The 26739-nt window shown below is 40.0% G+C and overlaps 1 protein-coding gene across 1 annotated transcript in view; it reads right to left on the bottom strand.

Moving 5' to 3' along the window:
• Positions 1-340: 340 nt before the first annotated feature.
• The window catches only part of LTBP1 (latent transforming growth factor beta binding protein 1), a 191475-nt gene continuing 165076 nt past the window's right edge, over positions 341-26739 (bottom strand). Inside the window, exons 26-33 of the mRNA XM_054398281.1 lie at positions 26256-26438; positions 24888-24974; positions 22564-22692; positions 21140-21280; positions 17494-17664; positions 5204-5326; positions 1692-1841; positions 341-510 (exon numbers count right to left, since the gene is read on the bottom strand). Of these exons, the coding sequence (XP_054254256.1) occupies positions 341-510; positions 1692-1841; positions 5204-5326; positions 17494-17664; positions 21140-21280; positions 22564-22692; positions 24888-24974; positions 26256-26438 (1154 nt within the window). The remainder of the gene's footprint in view (positions 511-1691; positions 1842-5203; positions 5327-17493; positions 17665-21139; positions 21281-22563; positions 22693-24887; positions 24975-26255; positions 26439-26739) is intronic.

The raw sequence follows: 26739 nt of genomic DNA, 5'->3' as shown, positions 1-26739 counted from the left end.
CAAACCAAACAACAAACAACAAAAAACCCAAAACAAACGAAAACCCAAAGCTCTTCTGTTTAAAATAACAGCACTGTTTTTGCTTATTTTCAAAGGTTATTTTTCCTTATGAACACACTATATGCTTGATTGTTTCTTTCATACAGAGTAATGTGTCCATTTGATCTGTCACTTTAGTGAAGTTGATACACAATCAGCCCATGGTGTCTCAACTTTGACACATTTTAATGCTTTTCTCCCCTTAAGTTTGCTACTCCGGTGCCTCCTCTTCTGAAGTTAAATACTTTTTCTTCCTTTATACAGTGCAGAGTGTATGGGCTTATGATATGGAGATTTTCCTCTACTCCAGTTCACTGTCTAGTTCTGAGTTCAGTGGTGTGCAGTAGTTTGGCTTATCTGAAGGTACATACCCCGGGAGACACAAACATTTGTATGAACCTTCTGTATTAATGCATTTGGCATTCTTGCAGAGAGACATCCTGTTGTTCAACTCATTGCACTCGTTCACATCTACATAAAGGGGACATCAAAAGACATGTATTTAAGTCTGTGCATAGGTAAAACTCGTTCATCTCCAGCACTGTCAGAAGTAGAACTTGCTGTATGAATACACAGAGAACTTTATTTTCAGTTAAGGTCAGGTGGAATTAGGCTGGGTCAAAAGCTGTAACAGGTGAGTTGGAAAGAGGCAGAAGTCACAGGAAATCAGTAGTGTATTCAATGACCTTAAACTGTCAGATTACTGAATCAAAATTCAGCCTAAACAGCAAAACAAAAATGTAATAACTGATTATAAATTTTTATCTGATGACTGAAAAGTGGTTTATAAGAAAGAAGCTCCAAGGTCTTAGTATAACATCTGTATTTTTAAAAATAGAGTATTTTATGAACAGCTGTTATCAACTAAATAGTTGTGAACAGCAAATCACCTGTACTCAATATTTTGCAGCATTTGCCCGAAATACGCAGGAATTGTGTCTTTTCTTGCTAAAGAGGCCAGCTTGCCATAAAGTCCTAAAGATTACAAGGCAGGCAAGCAGCTTATCATGATACAGCTGGAAAACCTGACCTGTAGGCTATGAAGTGTAATGCTAACCGTGGTTACTACAGACCTTAAACTGAAAAACCCAAGCACTGTCTCTACTAGGCTTCTACATTGAGGGGTGTTTTGGTTCATCTTCTCACTGACACTTTCTATTCCCATGTTTTCTTAATTGAAGACATAGTCCCTAGATGTCCTGGTTAGTAGTTGTGCAGATTACTAGTCTGAGAGTGAAAGGAATAGTTGAGGCTGTTGAAATAAATGAGAGTCAGGGGCTAAACCTCATCAAGTGGTTATCTGCATATTTAGGTGATTGAACCACTCTAAAAATCAGCTCCTAAAATTACTCTTCTACTCTGTATCCAGTTCCACCCTCTCAGCTCACATTTGTTCTCTATAGTAGTGTTAAAATTAATTCTAGGCTCTTAATTGAAAACAGCTCTAATAAACAAGATGAACTGAGAAACACCAATAGAATTATTTCTGTAAAAATACTTACTGGCCTTTGCAGTAAATCAAACAAAGCTGGCATCTTTAAAGCAATTTAGGTGATTATCTCTAATCCCTTTGTTCCAGCCTCTCCTTGGGGCTAGTGACACAGTAAACCGATAGACTAACAGAAGAAGATGAAGTAAGATGTTGTCCTCACCGACACAAGTCATTTTGGCCATGTCCAAGTGATAACCATCAAAGCAGTCACAGGTGTAGCCTTCCTGGACTCTTACACAGCGGCCATTTTCACATCCATTCAGAATACCACATTCTTCTGCTTGTAACTCTTCAAAGCTGTTCAGAAAACCTTTGTGGAGAAAGAATTGCAAACAATTAATTACTGAGTTGTTCAATCAGTACACACAGATGTATAGTCAGAGGCTGAAATTCTCTCAGAAGTTTACTGGAATGTGACTTGACTTTGTGAAAAATAGGTCAGCTTTAGCAGATCTGCACCATCTGGAGTTTTGAATGCACTAGAAAAGTACTGTGATACATTTCAAGATGAAAATTAAAAAACTTTGTGAACTTTGAAGTTTTGGGGGGTGGGGTAAAGGAAACTGCATAATTTGGCAGTATTTGTTTAAAGGATAAATCAGTGTGTTCTAAATAGCACCCTTTATTTGAATTCCTATGTGTATCAACTTTTATGGAAACAAAAATAAGAAGTGGTAGTGCAGTCTGGAGAAGTTTCTTAAAACAGTATTCTAGGAAAATAAGGTATGTCAGGGGGAAGAGATGCATTCTAATTTCTCTAGGAAAAAAACATATTAAAAAGAAAATCTCAACTGCCTTAAGGAAAGTAAGAAGAAATGAGAGACTTGCTTTCCTGTTGTGGATTTGGTTAACAACTTCTTGGCCGGTACTTCAGTGACTGGTGCCAATACAAATACCTATGATCTACCAGTTGCTCCTTGTCATGATTCTGGATGGTGAGCAGTCAAAGCTAAAGAGTTGTCTTTGTATCCAGTGGTTTGTACAGTGACTTTTGTGCTCCCTGTCTTAGGGCTTTTTTGACTGCTACGCTTTTATGTATAAGGAACTTAAAAAATCATTTGACATTTTTATGTGCTGGGAGATTCTATCTGGGACTGAACTGCTCCTGTTAGTCCTGCACGATTTTTTTCACTAGCTTTCTATTTGTGGGGCAGTGGTGTAACAGAACTGCAGATGGCAGTCCATCACATTAAAAATACTTTTGAGGAAAATGCTGAGAACATTTGAGAGTTGTATGTTTACCAGCATAATGGACATATAGCATAGAAATGGAGAGGCAACTGGAGCTGGAATGGAATAGAGTAGGATACATCTCTCTATGTGTCCCCATAACATACAGTTACTACAGTGACTCCACAAACAAATCATTGGTTTACCTAAACCCTGTTTACTGATTTGTATTTTTGCAACAGTTTTGATATGTAGATTTGCAGAGCTACCTGGGAATATGAATTTCTCCAACTTTCTTTGTGCTTGTCCTGATTTTTTGTATTTACTCCATCCTGTCTTGGTTCTTGAGGCCCTTTATTCTCTTGTCCTGCCTTGCCCTTCCTACTTTGCCATTTCCATACAATCCTCCATTACACTTCTGCACTGTCATTTCCATTTCTCTTCTCTTTGACATGGTTTCTATCTTGGATTTTTCCTGCCATGGTGGGATTCTTAGTAAGGATCATACTGGTCAGTCATACAGTGAATAGATTCTGGAGACACTAAACACAATGTGACAGAAGTACTTGCTGACGTATGCCTCATCTCAAGAACATACAATACCAAGGATGTGTACAAATGTGCATTAAGTGGGAAACACTACAATCATTTTCACGAACCTGGTAAATTACAGTGCAGTGGTACTGAGGATGTTGAGCAGACAGTCATGCTATATGGTAACAATGTAGTAAGAAAGTTGACCAAGTTTCATTATATTTATGAGTCTTCTAATAGAGCTTGCAGAGGACTCAAGAGAGTCCTTTAAAGTGAAGATCTTTGCTAATTTAGAATACAGACAGTGCCAAGAAATTAAAAGGTACTACCCTCCAATACATAGATGTTTTCTAAATAAAGGCATAATTTATTTGACATATAGTATATACATACATATATATGCATCTACACTTGAAAATGTTTTTTTTTTCTCTCCATCTCCCATAAATGCAGTCCATTATAGTCATCTAGCTAAAACAAAGTATTTATCATGCATAGCAAGTTCTACTTCACAAAATACTCCAAAACAGCTGGATGGCACCTGGGCTGTAATTCTAACCCATGTGTTTGGTTCTGTAGAAGTTGATTGAACACAGGTGACAACTGCTACATTAAAGTGCATGGCCCTACCACAGGACAGAAGATATTTCTGTATTCCTCATACAGACCACAGCAGGATTGTGACCTTGAAGTCTTTGGTGCTCTAAACATGTTGCAACTGTATCTGTCAGGGTATATGCCTCCAAGGACAGTTGTATAGCTGTGTGTTTTGGTGTTTCTTATACATTAGTTTGCCACTGTATCTAATTCAGTGATAGGATGGGAGCAAGACACAAAAGCTCTTTAGCCTCTGTCCCTAAGACAGTGGACTCAGCTGTGGATTCAAAATGGTCCATGGTTTTATTGTTATTTATTCATGACTGCTTATGACTTGTAAAGTGCTTCTTTCCGACCTTCTCTTTAGAGATTCTCTTCTTTGTAGAGCTAGGTCATTTAGATGCTAAATAGAGACAAACTCATTAACCTGATTTGCATAGTTCTGTATAAATGTATGAAGTGCAATGTTTGTAAGAAACGTGTATCACCCTTTTAATAGTGAGCTGTAATCACCCTGCTCTGTTTTCACCTATTACTGTTGTTTTAAAAATAACTCCTTATACAGGAGAAGCACTTTGGGAAAGAGCATAGTGACAACTTGTAGGCCCAGTACGGGAAGTTGCTGCTTCGTTCTAATACCTCCTTTTTTTATTTTTTTCCTCTAATACTGTGATGAAGTATGTTGGACCTATGCAGGGTGGCTGATTTTGAGGAAGATGCTGAGATATGTAAGCATTCCTCTCACACAATTCTTAACAGTGATTTGGGCTAGACCATTCCTTAAGTACAACTGAGATGCTGTATACAATCCCTCATATCCTGCTTGGGAGGCCAATCCATTGAGCCTGAAGGCTATATGCATATATACTCCCTGATCATACTGTGCTGTACATTTTCTCTGTTGAGCAAGAATGACTTGCATGCTTTTCAATTCCCCCATGTAAATTCTGCTGGAAAAGCATGGAAAGTTGGCATGAAGGACTTTTTTTTTTTTTTTTCTTTTAAACTAAACACACTCTGAAGAAATCTGTCCCATTCTCCAAAGGAAAATTGATTTGTGAGAAGGGAAACTGGCAATCCTTTTGACCTTTAGCTGTAAATCTGTTGGTAAATACAAACTGAGTACAATTGGCACAAACTATTTCACTATAATGAAAATCAATATTGTACTCTGAGCCCAACCAGACTATTATACAACACCAGCTCTTGAGCCAGAACACCTGACTGAAAGCTAGTGTCAAAGGAATAACTAAAACATAAAACAGACCACATTACTCAGAAGCAAACAGAAGAGTGAAGCCAGCTACAGGGAAATAATTCAACTTACAACCCCTATTTCAATTATTTTACATAACAGGGAAACTTGCTTACGGTCTTCAGCAAAGTAAGGATTAGTTTCTGGAGTGTAGTGCTCATCAAGGTCAACCAAAGCATCTTGTCCATATGGCCGTCGAGATCCTGGAACAGGAATGTTGCACAGCTGGGCATAATCCTCTGGGGAGGGAAAGAAAATAGGATATAAAACTAAACACAGTTGTAACACAGGCCGCATTACATTAGTCCCATTGAGCTGTGGTTCATATTAGCTGGAAATAAACTTATCTTCCTAGAAACACCATAAATCTGCAATTTCCAGAAAGAATTCTCTCTTTAAGAAGAATGCCATTAAATGTTAATGAGCCAAATACAGACTATTAAGTCATAATAGGAATAACACCAGGGATAGATTTGAGTCAATAACTGTACAAAAAACTTATGGGTTGGGTTCTTCTGGCCTGTGTGGGAAGCAAGAGCGGAGGGATGCTGTGTGTCCTGCTGACAGTACACCCTACACTCCTCCTTCTAGTGGAAGGAAGGCTTTTCTAGACTGTCATGGCTGCTAGCAGAAGCCACCCCAAAGGAAGCAAACTAGAACAGGTGGGTCTGTATTTCTGGCACTGTCAGCCAACCGGCAGAAATCACAGAATGAAAAATCCTTCTAAAATAGCCCATGTTCATCTGCAAACTCTATCTTCAAAACACAGGTTTAAGTATGAGTGCATTTCAAAGTCTCCTTGGCTATGAACCAAGGGGCAAGGGGAAATAGTTATACTGTGCTTGTCTGCCTCTCTCCAATAGCTATACTACACAAGATGAAGCAAACTAAATCATCTCTTCATTTCAGGTGTCAGAGTCCATGCCTGAAATGCTGATGGAGAGTTTTAATTTTTATTTTGGTTTTGTGTCACCTCTGTTCCAATTATAATTTACTAAAATATAGACAATGTATTTTGAAATAGAAACATTGTTAAAATTCAGCAATCCAGGTGTACCTTTGCTCTTGCTACAGACTACTTAGCATCTGTTTCTGTGAAGATTGCCTGGTGTTCTGAGAATCAGGCAGAGGGAGGAAGGGAAGAAAACCACCAAGAGAGAGGAAAAAAAGTCCTAAGCAGATACAAAATCCAAGAATTGCAGATGGCTACAAGGCCAGAAACCTCATGCTGTGTAGAACTGTTGCAGACAGCAAATAGTTGAATAAATTCAGACTGTCTCCAGACGGTGCTACACATAGCTCTACTTGCTGCCCAGCATTGTAATTTTATTTTCACAGGTAGTATCTCCACCTGGAATGGCTTTATTTTCTACTGAAAACAACACAGTGTTCAAAATGTCTGTTTGAATTCTGTGGTCAACAACTTGGCTGTTTGGGAGCTTAAGACTGCAGAGTATAAGCAAAGTCTGTCTGTGCATAACCAGAACTGTCATGGGTGCCTATCAGAGTCTGCAAAATGAACTCCCAAGAGAATTTAGAAATCATTGTGAATCTCATCACCTGTTTCAAGTACAAGGTGATTTAGTCTGATATGTATCCTCCGGAATATATTTATATACATTAAGATTTATATTCAAGCAACCCTCTCCTCTCTCAGATGAAAAGTACAATGCTCAAGCAAGACACCCCATGACACACAAAACAAAGCATGAGAAAATAAATGGCATATAGCAAACGTTACTCACATTCCTTAATGCACAGTTTCCTACTGAGATGTGATGATAACATGATTAAAGAGCTGCCACAGGACCAGAAGCACCCTCTTTTTCCTTCCTCACATCTAACCCATATGGGAACAGCTGGATTATCATCTCAGACTGACCCCTTCATTGTTTCGTGCTGACCTACTCATTATACCGGTACTGGTTTATGACAGCCTGCTCTCACAAGAAAGCTCCCCTTGCAAAGATTGGGAGGGAAAAATAACAAATAGCCCTGGGTTGAGATAGGGATTGTAATGAAATAATGCAGTGTACAGCTACCTTAGCCTGTTTTTCAGAAAAGCACAGCAAAAGCAGAAGCAGCAGAAGCCACTGATAAAACAACCCCCCTGTCCCCCAGCCAGCTCAGTGGAAAAGACCAACAGTCCCAAACTGGAAGCAGCAACCCAAAGCAGGAAGCCTCTCACATTACAATCTGAACTACAAGCCTTGTGATGCCTTGCTCCAGACAGTACTTTCATTTTAAGGCTGGCATGGTATTGAATATCCATTAGCAGATCAATTGGTGAAACCCATGACAATACCCAAAAGCTTTGATACTTTCACAGCAAAAAGCTGCGGAAGAGTAAAAGCAGTTTTTCACAGATACATGCAAATGTTCTTGGCAAAGGAAATCTGTATTCTACCACAAAACACTAATTCATCCCACCTGTGTGGAAGAAACCACCACACAAACTGAGGCAGTGAATGGCAAGGAGACAAGGTAAGCATGTCTGAGGGATCACTACTACTCCCACATTAATATGACTGGTGGAAAGATTTGGATAGAACCTGGACATTGGTGTCTGATTACTCAGATCCTGCACTTAGTGATACTTTTGTAGTAGAAACAATGTTTTTCTTCGGAAGGAAGCAGTTGGAACATTTGAAAAATCCATAAAGCTGGAGCTCTTGCGTATAGGAGAGTCAGGCAGTTTTAAGATTGTGCAAGACTATTTTATATTGCACGTTTGCCAATGTAAAATTGTTTATTATGTAAAGAAGAATAAAGAAATGCTGACAATAAAAACTTGTTTCCTGCCACACTTTGTCCTTTGCCAATCAAGTTCTGGATGTCTGGATTTTTAGGTCTTCTTGTAAGCAAATTAGTGTCTACAAAATGATGCAAAGCTGTTGTAGGACATACTGTAAGCACAGTATTTGTTATGAAGAGCTGCAACTACATTGAGGTCTATTATGCTTAATTAACCATTGTTAATACATTATAATATTTTAATAATGTATACATTGTTGTATATACAGCTTTAATGCAAAGGCTGACAGAGCATTTAAATAGCTTTAAGTTAGAATGTATACACTTTGTCCTCCTTATATGTAATTTATAAAATTGTTTTGATACATACTATAATGATTTGGAATTATCCATAATGCTCTTAATACTATATGTTTTATTTAGTTGTTCAAGTAATACAGACTATCTCTTGTCTTTTGTAATATGTGATACAGTTACTAGGTGCTCAAGAGAGAAATCCAAGGAGAACAACAGCAACTCACTTATGAAACCAAGAGTAAAAAGTCAAGACTGATAACAATGGGACAATCTATGACACCTTGCTGAGCATGTCTCTCTCTTTTTTTTTTTTTTCCCTTTTCCTCCTTCTTTTTCCAGGGAAGTAAAGGGTGGACAGAGAGGAGAGTACAAAGACTGAAAGCTCTTCAGAGGGCCACATTCTGGAATCATCACAAGAACCAATGTTTTGAAATAAGGATGCCTGAGAAAAGTGAAGCTATGAGAGTTCCCCTCTGGAGGGTAGAACAAGTTACAGAAAGACAGGTATGCATGTACAATTTTTGTTGTTTTAAACTTCTCTCTGTGCTATGCTGTTTCTGCAGTTCAAATTAAAAGAGAATATTTTGGGTTGTTGTACTGTATGCTGATCAGAGTTTTCCAGGAAGGGAACTCAATGAATAGAGCTCTCAAGATTTATGGATAAAAGCATGACTGGTGCATAAGAAGTTGCAGCAAGTATAACAAATGATAGAACAGGATGATATTGCCTTAGGGAGATGACAGTCATAGACTTAGTTCAAGAAGGTAGTAATGGGGCAGAGAGCAAGACAGAATGTGTAACTACCTCTGAATGATAAAAAGATTTTGGTTTTCACAGAAATTAGTACTTTCAAAAGAATTTTACATGTAAAATGAAAAAAAAATTTACTTTCCTGCAATTCACAAAGATAAGACATTTTTTCTATATAGGTTTATTTTCTCTGCTCACTCATCTCCTGGCTGTGATAAGACACAGTACAACTGTAGTGTGTTCTGAATGTAATTCAGTCTACATTGCTCCCTGTGTTTCTAAGTTTTTCTCATAACTTGCAAACGAAGCACTAAGAAATCTTGTTGTATAACTTAAGATAGCTATTATAAAAAGAAGCTGACGTATGCTTCCAAAAATGTGAAGGACGTTTTTAAAGTCAGATGTCTGCATATAAGGTGTGTGTTAGTGGATTACAGGTAGATATACAGGTGTACTGGCACAGATGTTAGCTGTAACAGGTGATGAAAGCTAGGCTGAGGAGACAACGCAACATAAACTGGATGGACTGACTGGCTTTTAGCTGCTTGTTACCCCAAGTGCAGCTGTGCAGATGTGCATCTAATCTGCACATACAGTTCTTGCAGCTGCGCAAGCTTGTGTGGACCTTATTTATACATAGAGGCCTAAAAATCCTAAATTCTCTAGTCAGAAGAAATATTCCATATTTCATGTGTTGAAAGTAAAATATTATATCTAAAAAAGCTTTTCCTGACATAACCATGGAACAACACAGCCAATATTAGCTCCTGCCCATGAAGCGAGCTTTATTTCTGTTAAAGCTCACAACTGCGATCATCACACACATATAAAAGAACCCAAAGATATCAATACCAAGAGAATTCCTTCAAATTATTGAAAAATGCAAGTTTCACAATGGAAGGAATCACTGGAGAGAAGGATAAAGCCAAGAGAGCATTTATTACATGTAATAGGTGGCCCTTCCCAACCACAGGTTCTGAATATCAGTCTGAATTGGTTAAGATTATGCTTTTCCTGGGGACTGCATCATCTGTGAATCAAAGCTGAAGATATTTCTGCTCTATATTTAGATTGTGCTATTTGACAATATAGATAATTTCATTGACATCTTCCAGCAACAGATGCCAAGTTTTGTGGTGGACAGCATTCATATGTATTCTACAACTCTTGGTGCTAAAGAAAAGGGGAAGGAAGGCAGTCTTAAAGGATTTTTCTCATGAGTTGAGAAAGATATTCATATCCTCATATGGACATATTGTAAATGAAATCACTGAGGAAAAGCTCTCAGTGGATGTAAAGCTCTTGTTAAAATGGAAGTAATTACCAAATGGATTATTTCAAAACCTCTTGGCAATCACCTTCTGTTTCTCAACTAATGCTGCTCAAATTTCTAAAGCAATCTCTCTCCTACTGCTTGAGGCAAATTGTTAAAAGTTGTAATAAGAGTCAGGTTGTTTCTGACACAACTTTGCGAATAGCTGACTCTTTGCTGGCTCCCATGTAGACTTGGAATATGAGGTTCCATGAAGAAAACCCTTCCAAGGCTATTCTGCATGTTTCCCCTAGACTTCAGAAAAACCACTGAAAATCTTCATCACAGAAACGAAAGTAGCAAAAATCTGCACAACTGAGCATAAGACTTTGAATATTTGAGGCCCAATCACTGTAGGATTTTGAGCCCAAGATATAATTGACTTCTCCAGTGTCCTTACCAGAAAGGAAGGAGGCACAATCTCTTCCTAAACAGAAAGACAAACAGTAGTCTCCAGAAATGAACCCAGTGTCTCCCTGCTGATCTTTACCATCTCAAAAAAGGACAGATGGAAACTTGTCTTTCGTTTGTATTGATTGGTTTTCTTTGCACTTCCAGATCTTCATGAGTGACATTAGCCAGAGCTTGAAGGGAACACCACATTCTCAGCATGAAAGCTCAGCCCCAGAACTAACTTAGAATGTTTACAAAGGACACACAGAATTCCCTGCGACAAAAATGCAATCCAAACAATCTGTTCTGACAGAAGATACGTAGGCTTCTCCAAAGGTCTGCACGTGAATTAGTTGTCCAGTACCCCTTTTTAGTCCATGGGAAGACAACTACTTCTAAGACACCATCTCATACTAAGTAGATGTCTAGAATAGGTCTGAGGAGCCTTACTGATGGGAAAGGAAACTGGCAGGACCAGCACTGACGTCAGTTTCTGTTTAAAACCCCGCAGCGTAACTGGCCAAGAGAACTCCTACATTGTACAACACCCCAGATGATTCACATTACCCACTGCCCTCAGTCTCTTTCTAGTCTGGGCTTCGCAAATGCTCTGATGGTGATAAAAAGAAATGTCAACTCGTTTCACAAAACCCCACGAATTACATGAATTTAAAAGGTACAGTGAAGGAGTTAAAAGGTATGTCTAAATTTACACAAATAAACAGGCTGATAAATGGAATGCTTGTTTCCTAAGAACGTGCTCAGACGTTTTCATAGTGGTCAAGTCACCAAGTTTTTGCTATCGATGTATTAAGACACCCCCACCCTTCACAAATAGTTACTGAAATCTCTGTTAAAACTCCAGACTCTCAGTCCTACCTCACTCCCTTTTTCTATATTAAAACTTCTTCAGACAGACAGCTACAGAAGGACAAAACACCCTTCTTAACAGACTGGCGTATCTTTAGGCACATAGTTTCACCTCTCTAGCATCCTAAGGTGAAGCAAAGGTGGTACTGCACTGCAGTAACAAACTCCAAGAAGATAATTTTACAAGTACAAAACCAGCAGTCTTCCTAAATTAAACACTGACCTTGACACACCACCTTACGCAGCATTTTCTACTATTACTTCTAGCTCCTCCTCTCAAATTTCCTGTAACAGCACACCTTGTTTAAAATCCACTCCAATCCCGTAAGTGTTTTACAGGAGCTTCTGGAAGCTCAGCAAGTTTACAATTCAGGTGCTATGCGTTCAGGTTAACACAAGGTATATATTATTCTATAGACCAGATGTTTTTCCAGTCTTGACCAGTTGCTCTATTGTCTGGCACGGGTGCTTTGACCAAGTTCCTGAACCCCTAGCTGCCTGTCCTGCTGCCAGTTGCTAGAGTGTGGACTTTGGATGGGTCTTAGTGCATTAGCAGTGAACTGGCCATGGAAGCAGAACTTGGAGGGAGCTGCAACGAAGAAAGGGTATTTCACTTTTGTTATCTAAAACAGAGGTAACCAATTTCCTAATTTCCTTTAATTGGCCAGTTATTGCAGATTGCAAATCACAAACCTCAAATAACACAGGAGTTTCTTAAGGATAATGACTACAAGTTCTTTGGGCAAGTAGACCCTAACACACCACAATGAGCCCACAGAGAATACATATCAGTAATTTATATTTTGGTACTGGATGCAATCTGGAAGCATGGATGCAATGTGAAAGCCTATATCTGTAATCCAATTATGTCATAAGTTCATAATGTTAGAACCAATGTCATTGAAAACTGCCTTTGCTTCCTTTGTTTAATGACAAGAAGGTCTGCCCCACAACTTTATTTGTACAGTAACAAGTACTCAGTCACATCACTACAGTTCATGTTTGCGCTATTTTGTTTAGGACTTTGAACTAGCATTTTGAGTTTGTTCCTTGATGTTGTCATCAAAATACTTATCAGTCTTACTGTTTAAGATGTTGCTGTTCAGTTGCAATACTTCAACAGGTGCTACTTATTTTTGCCTCAGGCTCTGAAAGTTTAGCATCATTTTCAGTGGGGTCTGCCTGATCAAGCACCTGTCACTATTTTTTAGAAATCTTAGCAGCTATGTAAATTCTGTTTCCATGCTAATGAAAGGCTGGATTTCTTTTTCATGTGTAGGTACCAATTCTTAGAGGAGTTTTCTGTCTTCCCATTGCTTTTATGCTGGATGCTACTCAAGCAGGACATGTAATTCTTGTAATGAAAAATGGAAGTGCTTTTAAGACAAGATGGGATGTGAAAGTTAGAGGTAATTTTTATTAAACATGATTTTTTTAGAAGAGCCTTGTGAATGTCATGGTGGTAGGCCTGTATTTCATTTTTTCTAAGTGCATTATATTTAGATCTTCAAGTACAAGTGGAATATAAATAAGGTAAAAGGAAACCACAGATCAGTTTCATGATCCAGTTTCATGGTGAAAGTTTTCTGACGATAGCAGTTTTCACTTCCCCGGGTCTTCTTTAGCATGGGTCCAGCATTATTCAGCATCTTCCTCTATAACCTGGACGAGGGGATAAAGGGCACCCTCAGCAAGTTCGCTGATCATACCAAACTGGGAGGATTGGCTGATACACCAGAGGGCTGGCAGTCATTCAGTGAGACCTGGATAGACTGGAGAGCTGGACAGAGGAGAACGTAATGAGGTTCAACAAGAGGAAGTGTGGAGTCCAGCACCTGGGGAGGAACAGCACCATGCGCCAGTAAAGATTAGGGTTTGACTTGCTGGAAAGTAACTCCATGGAAGGACCTTGGAGTCGTGGTGGACAGTAAGTTATCCATAGCACAGGAATGTGCTCTTGTTGTCAAGAAAGCCAATGGTATCCTAGAGTGCATTCAGAAGAGTGTGGCCAGCAGGTCAAGGGAGATTCCCTCCCCCTCTACTCTGTCCTGGTGAGACCACATCTGGAGTATTGTGTCCAGTATTGGAGTACTGGGCTCCCTAGTTCAGTTCTGGGCCCCTCAGTTTAGGAAAGATGTTGAATTGCTGGAGCATGTCCAGAGAAGGGCAACGAGGCTGGTGAGAGGCCTTGAGCACAAGCCCTATGAGGAGAGGCTGAGGGAGCTGGGACTGTTTAGCCTGGAGAAGAGAAGGCTCAGGGGAGACCTCATTGCTGTCTACAACTACCTGAAGGGAGGTTGTAGCCATCAGGGGGTTGGTCTCTTCTCCCAGGCAACCAGCACCAGAACAAGAGGACACAGTCTCAAGCTGTGCCAGGGGAGGTTTAGGCTGGAGGTGAGGAGAAAGTTCTTCACAGAGAGAGTGGTTGGCCATTGGAATGTGCTGCCCAGGGAGGTGGTGGAGTCACCATCCCTGGAGGTGTTCAAGAGGGGATTGGACGTGGCACTTGGTGCCATGGTTTAGATAGGCATGAGGTGTAGGGTGATAGGTTGGACTCGATGATCCTTGAGGTCTCTTCCAACCTTCTTGATTCTTGATTCTTGAAGAACAGGGAACTACTGGAGGGAGTCCAACAGGGGGCTAGAAGGATGATGAATAGACGGGAACATCTGTGTTATTGGGGAAGGCTGAGAGACCTGAGCTGTTTAGTCTGGAAAAGAGAAGACTGAGAGACAATCTTATCAATGTTTGTAATCTGGAGAGTGGGTGTTAAGACAAAGGTACTAGTCTCTCTTCAATAGTGTCCTGCAATAGGACAGCGGGCAATGGATGTAAACTAGAACACAGGAAATTTCACTTCAATGTAAGGAAAAACTTCTTTACTGTAAGGGTGATGGAGCACTGGAACAGGCTGTCCAGAGAGGTTGTGGAGTTTCTTTCTCTAGAGACTTTCAAGACCTGTCTGGATGTATTCCTGCGTGACCTGCCCGTAGGCGATCCTGCTTTGCGTAAGGGGTTTGGACTTGATGATCTTCAGAGGTGTCTTCCAACCCCTGGCATTCTATGGCTCTATGATTCTGTATTTCTATATGCTACAAATCTTCAGAATGCCCCTAAATGCTCCCAGAACTTGTGAAATAAGCAAACATTTTCAGTAGTAAATCTGGTGAACACAATGCACAAATATTTAAAAATGGAAAAATTCCAGGTTCTCCAGCCAGAACTTGAACCTGTGACCTACTGGCCCAGAGGTGTGAAAGCACTCTCTTGAGCCAATGATATCACTTTATAGTGCTACAAACTGAAGACATGTGAAACGATTAATTGATTCAGTTCAGTCAGCTTTAAATCTTTCTTAGTAAATGTTCCTGAAAACAGAGAAGGGATTCCAGGTTTCTGTGTGTATGTGTGCACGCATGTGCGAGGACACATAAGCATATTCCACCCCACTAAGAAATGTAAGCTTGTATGTTTGTCCTGACATATGAAAGATTCAATATGCTTTTATTTTTTAACTATGTTCCAATCTGTAAGGATCATTTAATGTATTTTGGATCAAAGTATGCCTTGTAGTTTCGAGTTAAAGCAGATACTTTTCAGTGCATATTAAACTTCACGTAAAAATGATCTTACGTCTGGAGGGAGAAAGATTTTATGATCCAACATATTGCCTGTCAGCTTTGACTGAGGGTCATCCAAGTGACATTGAGCACATTATCCATCAGGAACCATTATGTCATTTTTAAAAATAAATTTCCTAAGTTTCTTCATAAAGCTTGTTGGAGTCTGCTCCTCACTGCAACCCACACAGGATTGCTGCACCAGTATCCTGTGGTCCTAATGATCAAAGTCCATTTAATTTCAAACCTAAATAGGTTCAGACTGAACTTGTTCCAAATTCTTCCTCATATCAGTACTGTTGGTTAATTTAAAAGCTTGTCGGAATCCTCTGTGATTGTGCTGCATAGCAGAGAGTCTTACTGTTTGCAGCTTTTGCTCTGCGCCTAGGTTTGGTTTTTTTATCATTCCTTGGATTCTCTCTTCCCTAACAATTTTGTTAGTCCTCCTCTGTTCCTTTTCAGATTTATCCTGCTTTAAATGTAACTAGCTAGAAATCTTGAGAAGCACGTTTCATATCTATCTGAACTCTTCTACCAGGAGCAGCTTTCCCTCTATCTCTCAGGATTGCATGCTTGCATGACACCAATGGGTCACTGTCACAACGTGATGGACTTTGTACAAAGAAAAACGGTATTCTGCTCTGTCTTTCTACCTGAAGAGCTCCAGACCACAGCAACAGTTCTTGCTATTAGCTTGCCCTGTATTGTTTTTTTACTATTGCATTGTGTTCCATTACAATTGCTATTTTAACAGGTGTAGCAATTCAATGTCTGTGAACGTCCTCCTTTAAGATTGTTCTGACAAAAACATTCCAGAGATTGCCATATCTTATAAATCAAGCTGCTGTCGTGCCCTGTTTTTGTTCTTCATTGTTTCTTAGGTAAGCATCAGCTTGCAGTTACTCCAGGCAACATCATCCAAACGAGGCACTTTTTTTAGTTGCTGCACTTCCAAAGCAAACTCAAACAAATAAAGATATATAAGAACAGATTCAGGGACCTTGTAAGTAAATTATAAAAACATAAAACCCAAGAAGACACAAACAGCCCCATTAATCCTTCACTGAGCTTTTTCTCTATGTAGTTTAACTCCAGGGCTCTTGCTAGAAATAGAACATGTACTGCTTTAGCCACAAAATTATGGTTAAAGTAACACAGTAAAAATCCAGGTTATGATCAGAATAAAACACTTCACTAGTGTAGCATGGTATTCCTACATGGAGTATCATATTATTAGTGTGGAAAGAAAGCTACATCTAAATTATGCCTTCAAATAATTTATATGGGGGAAGAAGTTTGTGTGGTACCAGACTGCGTATACCAGGGCTGACGTATCTTGGGCACAGCTTGACACATACCTATGCTGCTTCCACTAGTCTCTTCTCCAGTCCCCAGAAATTAGTCTGTGTGTCAATGACAACATTTGCCTCTATACCCCCATTTAGCTTTGTAGCCACCACAAGAAGCAGATTCTGTCTGAAATACCTTGGAACCATGTCTAATTTCTAAACACATAAACAAATGTATATGGATATTAGGAGGAAGTTCTTCACAGAGAGAGTGATTGCCCATTGGAATGGGCTGCCCAGGGAGGTGGTGGAGTCACCGTCCCTGGAGATGTTCAAGAGAAGACTGGATGAGGCACTTAGTGCCATGGTCAGGTTGATTGGATAGGGCTGGGTGATAGGTTGGACTGGATGATCTTGGAGGTCTCTTCCAACCTGGTTGATTCTATGATTTAAAAATTTGACTGTCCATCAGCTTGCTTTAACATTAAATCATATTCTCTGGAAATTCATCAGTCCTTATTGGTACTCTATTTCCGTTATCTATCTGAAATTGCTCATCTGTACATTTTGTAACATCTGAGTATATAGCCACATAATAACAACTCATTCTTTGATAACCACAATTTACCAATCCTTATCAAGCAAACACATCTAATTGCAGCCAGTCTGGCAGAACATCACATTGAAAAATGGATCTGAATGTATAATACCAGCAACAAAAATCCAAACCAGTTATGTAATCTGTTGAGTATTATATAGCTGCACAAATGAACTGCATCTGTGTTTTCACAAAGGGCTTTTAAATTGTCAGTCATCTTAAGGAGCCCTGCTACCCTTAAAATACCCTCCTGTTTCCATCAATGTTCTAAGTTGCCAATCACTGATAGTTTCACCTAAAGGAAATAGGTCCTGTAAGTGCCAAAAAATAAAGATAGGTAAATTTTAAAAATCTAGACTGTAATGATTTACCCTTAATTAATGAGAAGGATTTCCATAAATTCTTGAATGGTTAGGGTCTTTTGTTATTTCTTACATTATTAGTCCAAGTATCAATGCTAGGGATTAAACTGATTAAGTATTTGGGGTTTCATTCCAAGAACTGACATGTATGTTTCCTTACCTGACTCCTTCATAGGACACAGTGCACACTGCATGCCCCAGGCTTCACCATACAGGCAACAGCATTCAGTATATGTAGTCTGCTTTCCAACCAGAGGTCGACTACAAACGAAATCATCACTTAGATGCTGCCAGCAAAGATCCTGGTAGACCTCAGTTTCTTCAGTTTGTTCTGATGGAGAAGAGAGTATTAGATCATCATCGCAGCACTGTTACATGAAAAAGAAACTGGCAAAAGGCAGAATTTTCTAACTTAGATTAGAACAATAACCTAGCTTTACAGACTTTGCTGAATACAAATTCAAGTTTATCCTTGGTGCTATCCTTAAGCACATCAAGGACAAGAGAGTCACTAGGAGCAGTCAGCTTGGTTTTACTAAAGGGAAGTCATGTCTGACCAATCTGATAGCCTTTTCTGAGGACATAATCAGGTGGATGTGGTAGACCAGTGGATGTGGTTTATCATTATTTCAGTAAAGCATTTGACACTGTCTCCCACAACATCCTTGCAGCTAAACTGAGGATGTGTGGTCTGGATGATCAGGTAGTGAGGTGGATTGAGAACTGGTTGAAGGAAAGAAGTCAGAGAGTTGTGGTCAATGAGACAGAGTCTAGTTGGAGGCCTCTGTCTAGTGGAGTCCCTCAGGGGTCAGTGCATTGTCAGCGAATTTGCTGATGACATAAAACTGGGAGGAGTAGCTGACACACTAGAGGGTTGTGCTGCCATTCAGTGAGACTTAAAACAGGCTGGAGAGTTGGGCAGGGAGAAATTTAATGAAATTCAACAAGGGCAAGTCTAGAGTCTTGCACCTGGGAAAGAACAACCCCATGGAGCAGTACAGGTTGGGGACTGACCTGTTGGAGAGCAGTGAAAGGGAAAGGGACCTGGGAGTCATAGTGGATGGGAGGTTGACCATGAGCCAGCAATGTGCCCTTGTGACTGAGAAGGATAATGGCATCCTGGGGTATATTAGAAGGGGTGTGGGTAGTAGGTGTAGAGAGATTCTCCTCCCCCTCTACTCTGCCCTGGTGAGGTGCATCTGGAGTTTTATGTCCAGTTCTGGGCCCCTCAATTCAAGAAGGACAGGGAACTGCTTGAAAGAGTCCAGCGCAGAGCCACAAAAATTATTAGGGGAGTGTAACATCTTCCTTATAAGGAGAGACTGAGGGAGATGGGACTCTAGCTTGGAGAAGAGGAGACTAAGAGGTGGCCTCAATAATATTTATAAATATGTAAAGGGTGAGTGCCAAGAAGATGGAGTCAGGCTCTGCTCGGTGATGCCCAACGACAGGACAAGGGACAGTGGGTGGAAGTTCCTTCCACCGTGAAGGTGACAGAACACTGGAACAGGCTGCCCAGGGGGGCTGTGGAGTCTCCCTCTCTGGAGATATTCAGGACCCACCTGGCTGCATTCCTGTGTGACCTGGTATAGGTGATCCTGCTTTGGCAGGGGGGTTGAACTAGATGATCTTTCAAGTCCCTTCCAGACCCTAATATTCTGTGATTCTGTGAAGTCTTGACCATTTTTAAGTGTCTGAGGTGGCTCAACCCTTGGGTGTTCAGGTTTGCAAAAATGTTAAAAGGTTCTGATCTGACAGATTTGAAAACACACCGGGTTGGACACCAAAGAAATAAATCATTAGTCATTGCTGAACAGTTAACAGTCACTTAACTCTGCTTTCATGGAATTTAACAGAGCTTGATAAAAGCCAGTGTTAGGACAGAGGTGAATATGTGGGGCACTCCATCTACAAAATGAATCTTTAGAAGTTATTTTGCTTTTCTTATATTGCCATTGATGGCATCTGAAAGAACTGGGCAGAGCTGAACAAAAATTTTACATGGCCTCAAGGAGACTGGACAAATACTTGGAAGAGAGTCCCATTAACTAAACAGACCAACTACATCAGGCTCAGGAAATCCCCTGAGCTGAAAATAGCTGGAGGCTGAGAGAGTGCTGGGGAGGGTGAGGAAATGTATTGTTTATTTGCTCTTCTGGTCCCTAATAATTTACTTACAGCTATTGTTAGAGACAGAATACTACTGTGAACTACAGTCACATTCTTATGAACATTAAGAAAATTATGTATTTTTGTCAAAGCTGGAATATTTCAGAGGCATACTAGTTTTGACAAAAATCTCAGTAGGCACAGTTCCTAGTTCTAGCAATTTCTGATCACTGCGGCTTGAAGGGAGAGGAACTGTAAATTTAATTTGGTAAAAACCTCAGCACAATTGTTTTGTAAAGACCTCTGCAAAGTTTTGATTTTGTTCCAACAGAGTGAAAAAAAAAAGTGTTGCCACAAACCAAGGCTCTGTTTTGTCCGTGCATATCTATTTACTGCATTTGTAGATGATGTGCTGGTGCATGGGTGAGTACAGAATGGAAACCTTGCTCAAAAGTAAAGCAGTAGGTTCTGAAAGTTCAAAGGTCATCAGAATAAATACCTCTTCTGAGTTTTCCAAAACACATAGTGAGCAGCAGCAGTGGATTTCTGCAACCAACTCGAAATTCTGCTGGCAGGAAAGGAACCAGCCTGTTCCCTCATCCTCTGTGTTAGGGAGGACACTGCCAGTAGTGATACAAGGCTCGAGTGCTTTGTGCTGGGTGAGAAGATGATTGCTGTGTCAGACCCACATGATGGAAGACCCTTTGGGCCTTTGCATTTGCTTCATGTTGTAGATGAACCCAAAGGACAATCCTGCTCTTGGTTTGTTTAACTGAAGACTGAACAATAGAAATGCTGTGGTTCTTTCAGAGTTTCAGGCAAGAGGATGACCACACTACTTCTCAACAAGTACCAGTCTTGTAATTTGGAGTGACTAAAGTAGGCATTCAGTCTGTATTCCCATCTCCTTTCACAGAAGCATCTTAGAAAAAGTCATTGCAAGTTGCAGGGATCAGAGTTCTGCATTTTGTGGCTATACAGTGCCAACACTAATCAAAACCATTGTAACATTTCTTTCAAAGATGTGTGTGGCATAGACAAAGCTGTGCAGTCTGCATTAGTGCTCTGGATTTCTGACAACATGGTTTTAAGTATCTCCTAATACTTTTTTTTCTGAAATCAGTGTCTACTGAAATTAAAAGAGCATTCAAAAATCTTACAGTGGCATTGCAGCCCACATCTTGAAAATATGACCTCAATGTACCCTCAATATTAATCAATTCAAAACAAAGACACAATTTCAGCTATTTTCTCCTATATCCTGTTATTCCTGGTTGTATTTCTTGCTTTGTAGAAGCAGTTGCTCACTCTGAACTGTACCTGCAGAGTTATTTAGTCCACAGCCAAACTCCAGCATTAGTGAGGCAGTGAGCAGGCTGTGGCTCATTACCTATAAGGCTGGACGAGGCAGACAGAGCTGGTGAACTGAGGGGCTGAAGACTTCCCAGCCCAAGCTTAATCTCATTACTACTTCCAGCAATCTTCTGTCTGCGCTGGCAAAGTGGAGCCCTGTAGAGTCCTGCATGATGATGCCTTCTGGATTAACAGATGATGGTCCAAGCATTGCCTTCCAAAATCCTCTAACAGAGCAGGGTCATCCAAACATGACCCAGTTTAGTCTTACTGGGGTCTGTAGCCATGTCAGCACCACCTCACAGAGGTGTACTCACTTCAGTAATATGTATAATGGATCATACCACTTGAATCTGCTGGTCTGATGCATCGCTTTTCTGTTGTGTCCAGAACCATTGGGTGTGTACAGAAACAGTTGTAAGATCCTTCTGTATTAATGCACTGGCCATCAAGACAGCTGTTTGGGTCCTGACATTCATCCATGTCTTTAAAATGGAAGGAAATATATCAAGGAGAGCCAGCACAGAGCAGTCGCATTCTGTTAATCCATGTTTATATTTTTCAGTAGTAGGAGCAGATTTCCCTGCATGCCTTCTGTTAATGACCACAAATACCAATTGCTGGCAGCAAAATCCTGTCTGTGCCCATGGAGAAGGATAGACACACCAGCAGGATGCTGACCTCTAATCCTCAAGTACTAGGGAGCATCTGGATGAAGAGGCTTGCTGTTGGGGTTGTAATGCCAGGCATACCCTGCACCCAGCACAGCGACAGCTGCTTCCCATGTTCCTGTGCCTTTAGGACTGTACCAGCAGGCATTAGAGGTGGGCATACTCTCTGAGATTCTTCATGAGCTGGTCAGAAGGGATCACCTTACCTAGCCACAGCAGTTCTATTCCTCAGTTTGTCTTGGAGGAGAAAATCAGAAATTTAGCTTATAGGGCAGAACAGGCATTTTACTTGAAATAAATTACATTAAATCAGCAAAACCTCATCCTTGGTAAAGACCAACCATAGAATCCCAAGGTGAAAGGCTCTCCTATTGCAGCTGCAAAAATTACTTCCTTTCATTATGCTACCCTGCACATTATATGTGGCTTTCTGCTTACAAAGGAAAAGCCAGGGTCATGGTTATGAGTATAATTTTCAAGTGAACCAGAACCAAAAGAGTACAAGGTTGTGCAGACTAAAATGGGCTTATCAATGACCTGAACTGAAATTTCACATTGCATAGTAACTTCTTGAAAAAAAACTGACCTTCATTAATTTGATTTCTTACAGCAAAACCAGCACACTTACCAAATGAAAGGTGAACTTCAACAGACAGGCTTTCACTGCTCACCTCATAACACAAAGAACAGAAGGCCAAATTGTACCTTGGCAGAGTGTGCATATGAGAAGGGAGCCGATCACTTTGTGCTGCCTCCATGAAAGCTGGTACCAACTCTAGACTATGCATTCAAAGCAGCAAATGGGGCTGTTTTGGAGATGCAAACTCCTGGGAGCAATTTGCTGGAAAAAGAAGCAAGTAAAGCAAACCCTGCTTTACATGCCATCACCATGTCAGCCACAATTGCTGCCCAGCCAAGCAGAAGGGAAAGGAAATGACCCAATGCCTCTTAAAAAGCTGCTACAGGAATTCGGAGGCCCAGCATTCCTCCTCTTGCTGAAAATACCACAGTTCTGATGGGAATCCTGCCATATGAGTCTGCTTGTTTTGTCCATCTGCATACCATTATAGTGACAAGACCACTTTAAACAAACTTACCAAAGCACTGGAGCTTAACCGGGTCATAGTATGTGCCTTGTTTGCAGTAGCATTCGTAACCTGGCTGTGTATTCAAACAGAAGCCATTTTTACAGATTTCTTGTCCAAAGAGTTGGCATTCATCAGCATCTGGGGAGAAAACGTTACAGGTTGTGTTACCACAATTATTATGAAGCCATGCAGAGGAGCAAGATAGAATAAAGCTTACACACTTTGCTGTTCAAGCAACTTTCTCCTTAAAAAAAAAACAACTGGTGGGGAAGAGGCTACAGTGTGCTCATAGCCAGAATGGAAAATGAAAATGGATAGATCATGACTTTCCTTTTCCCTTGTCAGAATAAGTCCTGTGGCAAACAGACACTGGAAAATAAGCAGCTCCCTTCTCTGTCCTTTGGTGTCTCATTGCTCTTAGCAAAACAGATTAATAAAGAGTATGGCCTGTGTTTTCCAGTATAATTTCCTTCACATGGGGGATTCCCAGCATGGCTCCAATTTCATCACACTATCTAATTACAAAACTAAGCAGCTGTGGTTATGGATGGGCTTTGCGACTGCTCTCCTCTCTTCATACAGTCTGGTGACTCTACTGTGCATAGTAGAGAATCTTCATATGCATATTGCCTGCAAATGACCAACAAGGTATTTTAGTCCATACACATCATATTTGGTACAAAACTGGAGGATCACAAGGGTTCTTGTTCAGTGGCCAGTGTCCAAGGAGGACTTTGTTCTGTGTGTTCCTCAATTCCATTTCAGAATCCAGCTGCAGAGTCCAGTCTGGGATTTCATCAGTGCCTGCCCACAGCATCAGTGCTGATGGTGACGTAACTGCTGTGAGGGGGGTTTGGTTTGATATTGGTTTTGCATATATTTTATTTTATTACTAGTTTCATTAAAGTTGTTTTAGTTTTCTTTTCCAATCCGTAAGTCTCTCTCCCTTATTCTCTTTTTTCTTCCCCTTTGGGAGGGTAGAATGATTAATAGAGAGCATCTGACACACATTCAGTGGCCGGACCAGCCACGACTGTTGACACTTTCAAAGGAGGCTGAATATTTTCAGGAAGGTTTCATGGAAAATATGACAGCTCAGATACAGCTTTTCACAGTTGTACACATCTTTTTCCCAGTCTTGCATTTGCGTATTTGTTACAGTTGGAATTTCATTCACTTCCTTTTTAACAACCTACTTTTCAGTTGCTAGAATTACCAAGACTAGTGTGTTAAAGATAGGCTAATATTGAAACGGCAGTAAAGAGCACAGTGTAAAGTAGGTGGTTCTCTCAATATCAATGGTCCTAAATCCACTGTCTTCTATAGATTCACTCCCTATTTACTCTGAGGAAACACAAATTTTAGCCCAAAGCAGTCATTTCAAGCTGTACAGTAGTTTTAAAGGTGTATTATTTAAGTGCTTACTTTTCCCAGAAGAACTAAAAGTGCTATAAAGCTATTTATTATTACAGCCACTCTTCCAGCCACTGAGTTGCTTCAAACATTAAATATTTTCATTGCTCAGCAGCAAGAACAAAGCAAACAGTTTATAAGAAATCTCATGTGCACATCAGTCTTTTCCCTGTGGAACATGAATTTGTGTCTAGGGAAAAATAGGAAAGCCTGGGAGTAAAGTCAAGGAAAGCTAACTGAGTATGTTCACTTCTGACACACAATTCTGGTTAAGAAAATAGTTGTTCCTACAAACTTGTGGACAAAAGCGACAGGAACATCCGAGTTAGTGTAACAGAGAAGGATCACATTACTAGAAGTACTTCTCCTTTAACTGTTCGTCCTTTGTGCCATTCCTAAGCTTATTACAAAATAAACTTACCGAAAGCAGAAAATTTCACTGATCTCGCTCTTCCTTCTTAGTGATGCCAACTCCCTACTGCCCACACCCACCCACTCCATCTATCACTCACATATTTCTACCATCTTTTGATCAATAATTATTTCATTAAATTCTCTAATGAAAATACCATTGCTGAACTTCCTTAAATTTTTATATTCATTCTCACTTGTAGGTCTAATGTTAAAGAGAGCTTTTCTCCTCTTTCCTGACATCCTATACATTTATGTAAATGAGTATTTGAGTTTTGTGGTCTCAGCCCCTGCTCTCACAGTATATAGCACTTAGAAGAAATTAACCCAGAATGTGACAGAGACTGTGTAATTGATATTCCCAACAATCTGTCAAATGATGATTTTCAGTAATGTTTTGTATCACAAGCTGGTTTTGTCACTTAGTAAAATTTGAATTAATATGTTTCCATTACTGGCTCATATTTCTAGTCAATCAACTGCCAGAAATAATTAAACTTAATACGGACCTTTGTAATTCTGAGCAAGAAGCCCATAAGATGATTCTCCAGAGGGAATGAAACCTTTTCCTTCAGGACACAAATCAGCAAATTCAGCTAGGAGAGAGAAAGCACAAAATTGTGTTAAGAAAAAGTTAGTCACATACATAGGTTACATAGGTGTTTCATGGTATTTCAAGAAATCTGAGGTGGTATTTCACTATAGTCACAGCTATCAGGCAGTCATGCACACCTTTAGCTAAATGGGGGATTTCAATGCTATAATCACACTGAGTTTGGAGATCTAGCTTTAAAAAAACCTATCCAGAGCACCCAGAGCATCACAGTGCTCCATACAAACTCATTTCTTCTGTTTCTTGGCAGGAGAGTGTAGTTCTTTCTGGGTTTCATGGTGCACTGCAGTTGTAACAATAGCAGTAGCCAAATTATCGTAATTAAAGCTAGCATGGGCCTCTCTGAGCTGTACTGCAGGCTGCAATTTAGACATGCCCCAACTGAGATGCAAACCCCTGTCCACGTTCTTCAGTCCTTATATAGGAAAAACGCTAATTGACTGCAACAGAAGAATATGGTGTGGATTACAGAGGAGAATTATTTGAAGTCTCTTGGAGACTATATGGAATTAACTAAACCTATGCATGTGGAAAGGCTCATTTCATTTCAGTTTCACTGATTCTAAAATATAGCTAACATGGGAATTAATCATGATGATATGTTTGTGTGAAAAGCAATCTTTAGTGTTTAATCTCAGAATGTTCTCTTACAAGATTTTTTTTCCCAGCTGGATTCTGAATTTCAGCTATCACTGCTGATGTTTCAAGTACTGCGTTCAACATTTGTGACAAATATCATAGGGCTATGTTTTCTGATTTAAACTACAGAGGCTAAACAATGGTCTGCAGACAACATGATTAAATGAATTGTTCACTAAGTAGCAAAATGTAAAACTACCATCATATTATGTATCAGTAATTTATAGTGCTGTAGGAACAACATTACAATAGCTGCAGGCTCAATAACATTGTAATGCTTGGCTTTATTTTCCAGCTTGTGGGAAAAATGTAACATTGTTACCTTAACATCTGGAAAAAGCTTCTGTGAGAATCCATCTTCGTTTAAAACCAGTTGAAGATAATGCTGTTCAGTAACAGGCTGTTTTAATCCCTAGGGTAACTGCAGTGAAGCAAGTGGATTTACACCAGCTATGAATTATTCCTATTAACTTTCCTCTGGGGAAGTCTCCCATGTCTTAAGCTTACCAACATCTACTGAATATGGGATGTAATGGACAAGCCTTCTCTGAAGGCAAAGGACACTACTGTTAACACAAACACAATGCTTCAGAAGTTTGCAAAGGAACAGAAGGCCTCCTCTTACCAGTTCCAAAGATGGGGCATGGGAAAATTTCACAGTTATCACCCCAGCCAGCACCCAACGTACAGCAGCATTCTTGTTTGGTTACGTTAGATGTAAGCACATTGTCACAGAAATTCGCGTCATTCAGATTGTAGTAGCACTCCTTCTTTCCATCTTCATGTTGATCAGCCTCGACTGGCAATTCTAGAGGTGAAAAGAAAACATAAACCACATAAGATGACATCAGCTCTATAGGAGAATCAGAAGAGCCACAGTGTGTCAGTTTCACCTCAATGAAGGGCTGCATTGTTATCCATGGTACTCCATGGTAGGCAGAGGAATATAACACAGATATGCTGAAGTCAAGATAATTGACTTGCTGCTTTACTGTAAAGTAGGCTTTTCTTTAAAATAACCACCCTGCCAAGAAATCAGACTTTTCTGCCTTTAGCAGCTGAGTGAATTCTCTCACAATATTTGTAAGGATTGGAGGCAAAGTAGTCTC

This window comes from Indicator indicator, chromosome 2, assembly GCF_027791375.1.
Source record: "Indicator indicator isolate 239-I01 chromosome 2, UM_Iind_1.1, whole genome shotgun sequence".
Taxonomy (NCBI): domain Eukaryota; kingdom Metazoa; phylum Chordata; class Aves; order Piciformes; family Indicatoridae; genus Indicator; species Indicator indicator.
Note: the sequence above shows the minus strand (reverse complement) of the source record. Positions and strands in the feature narration are given on the sequence as shown.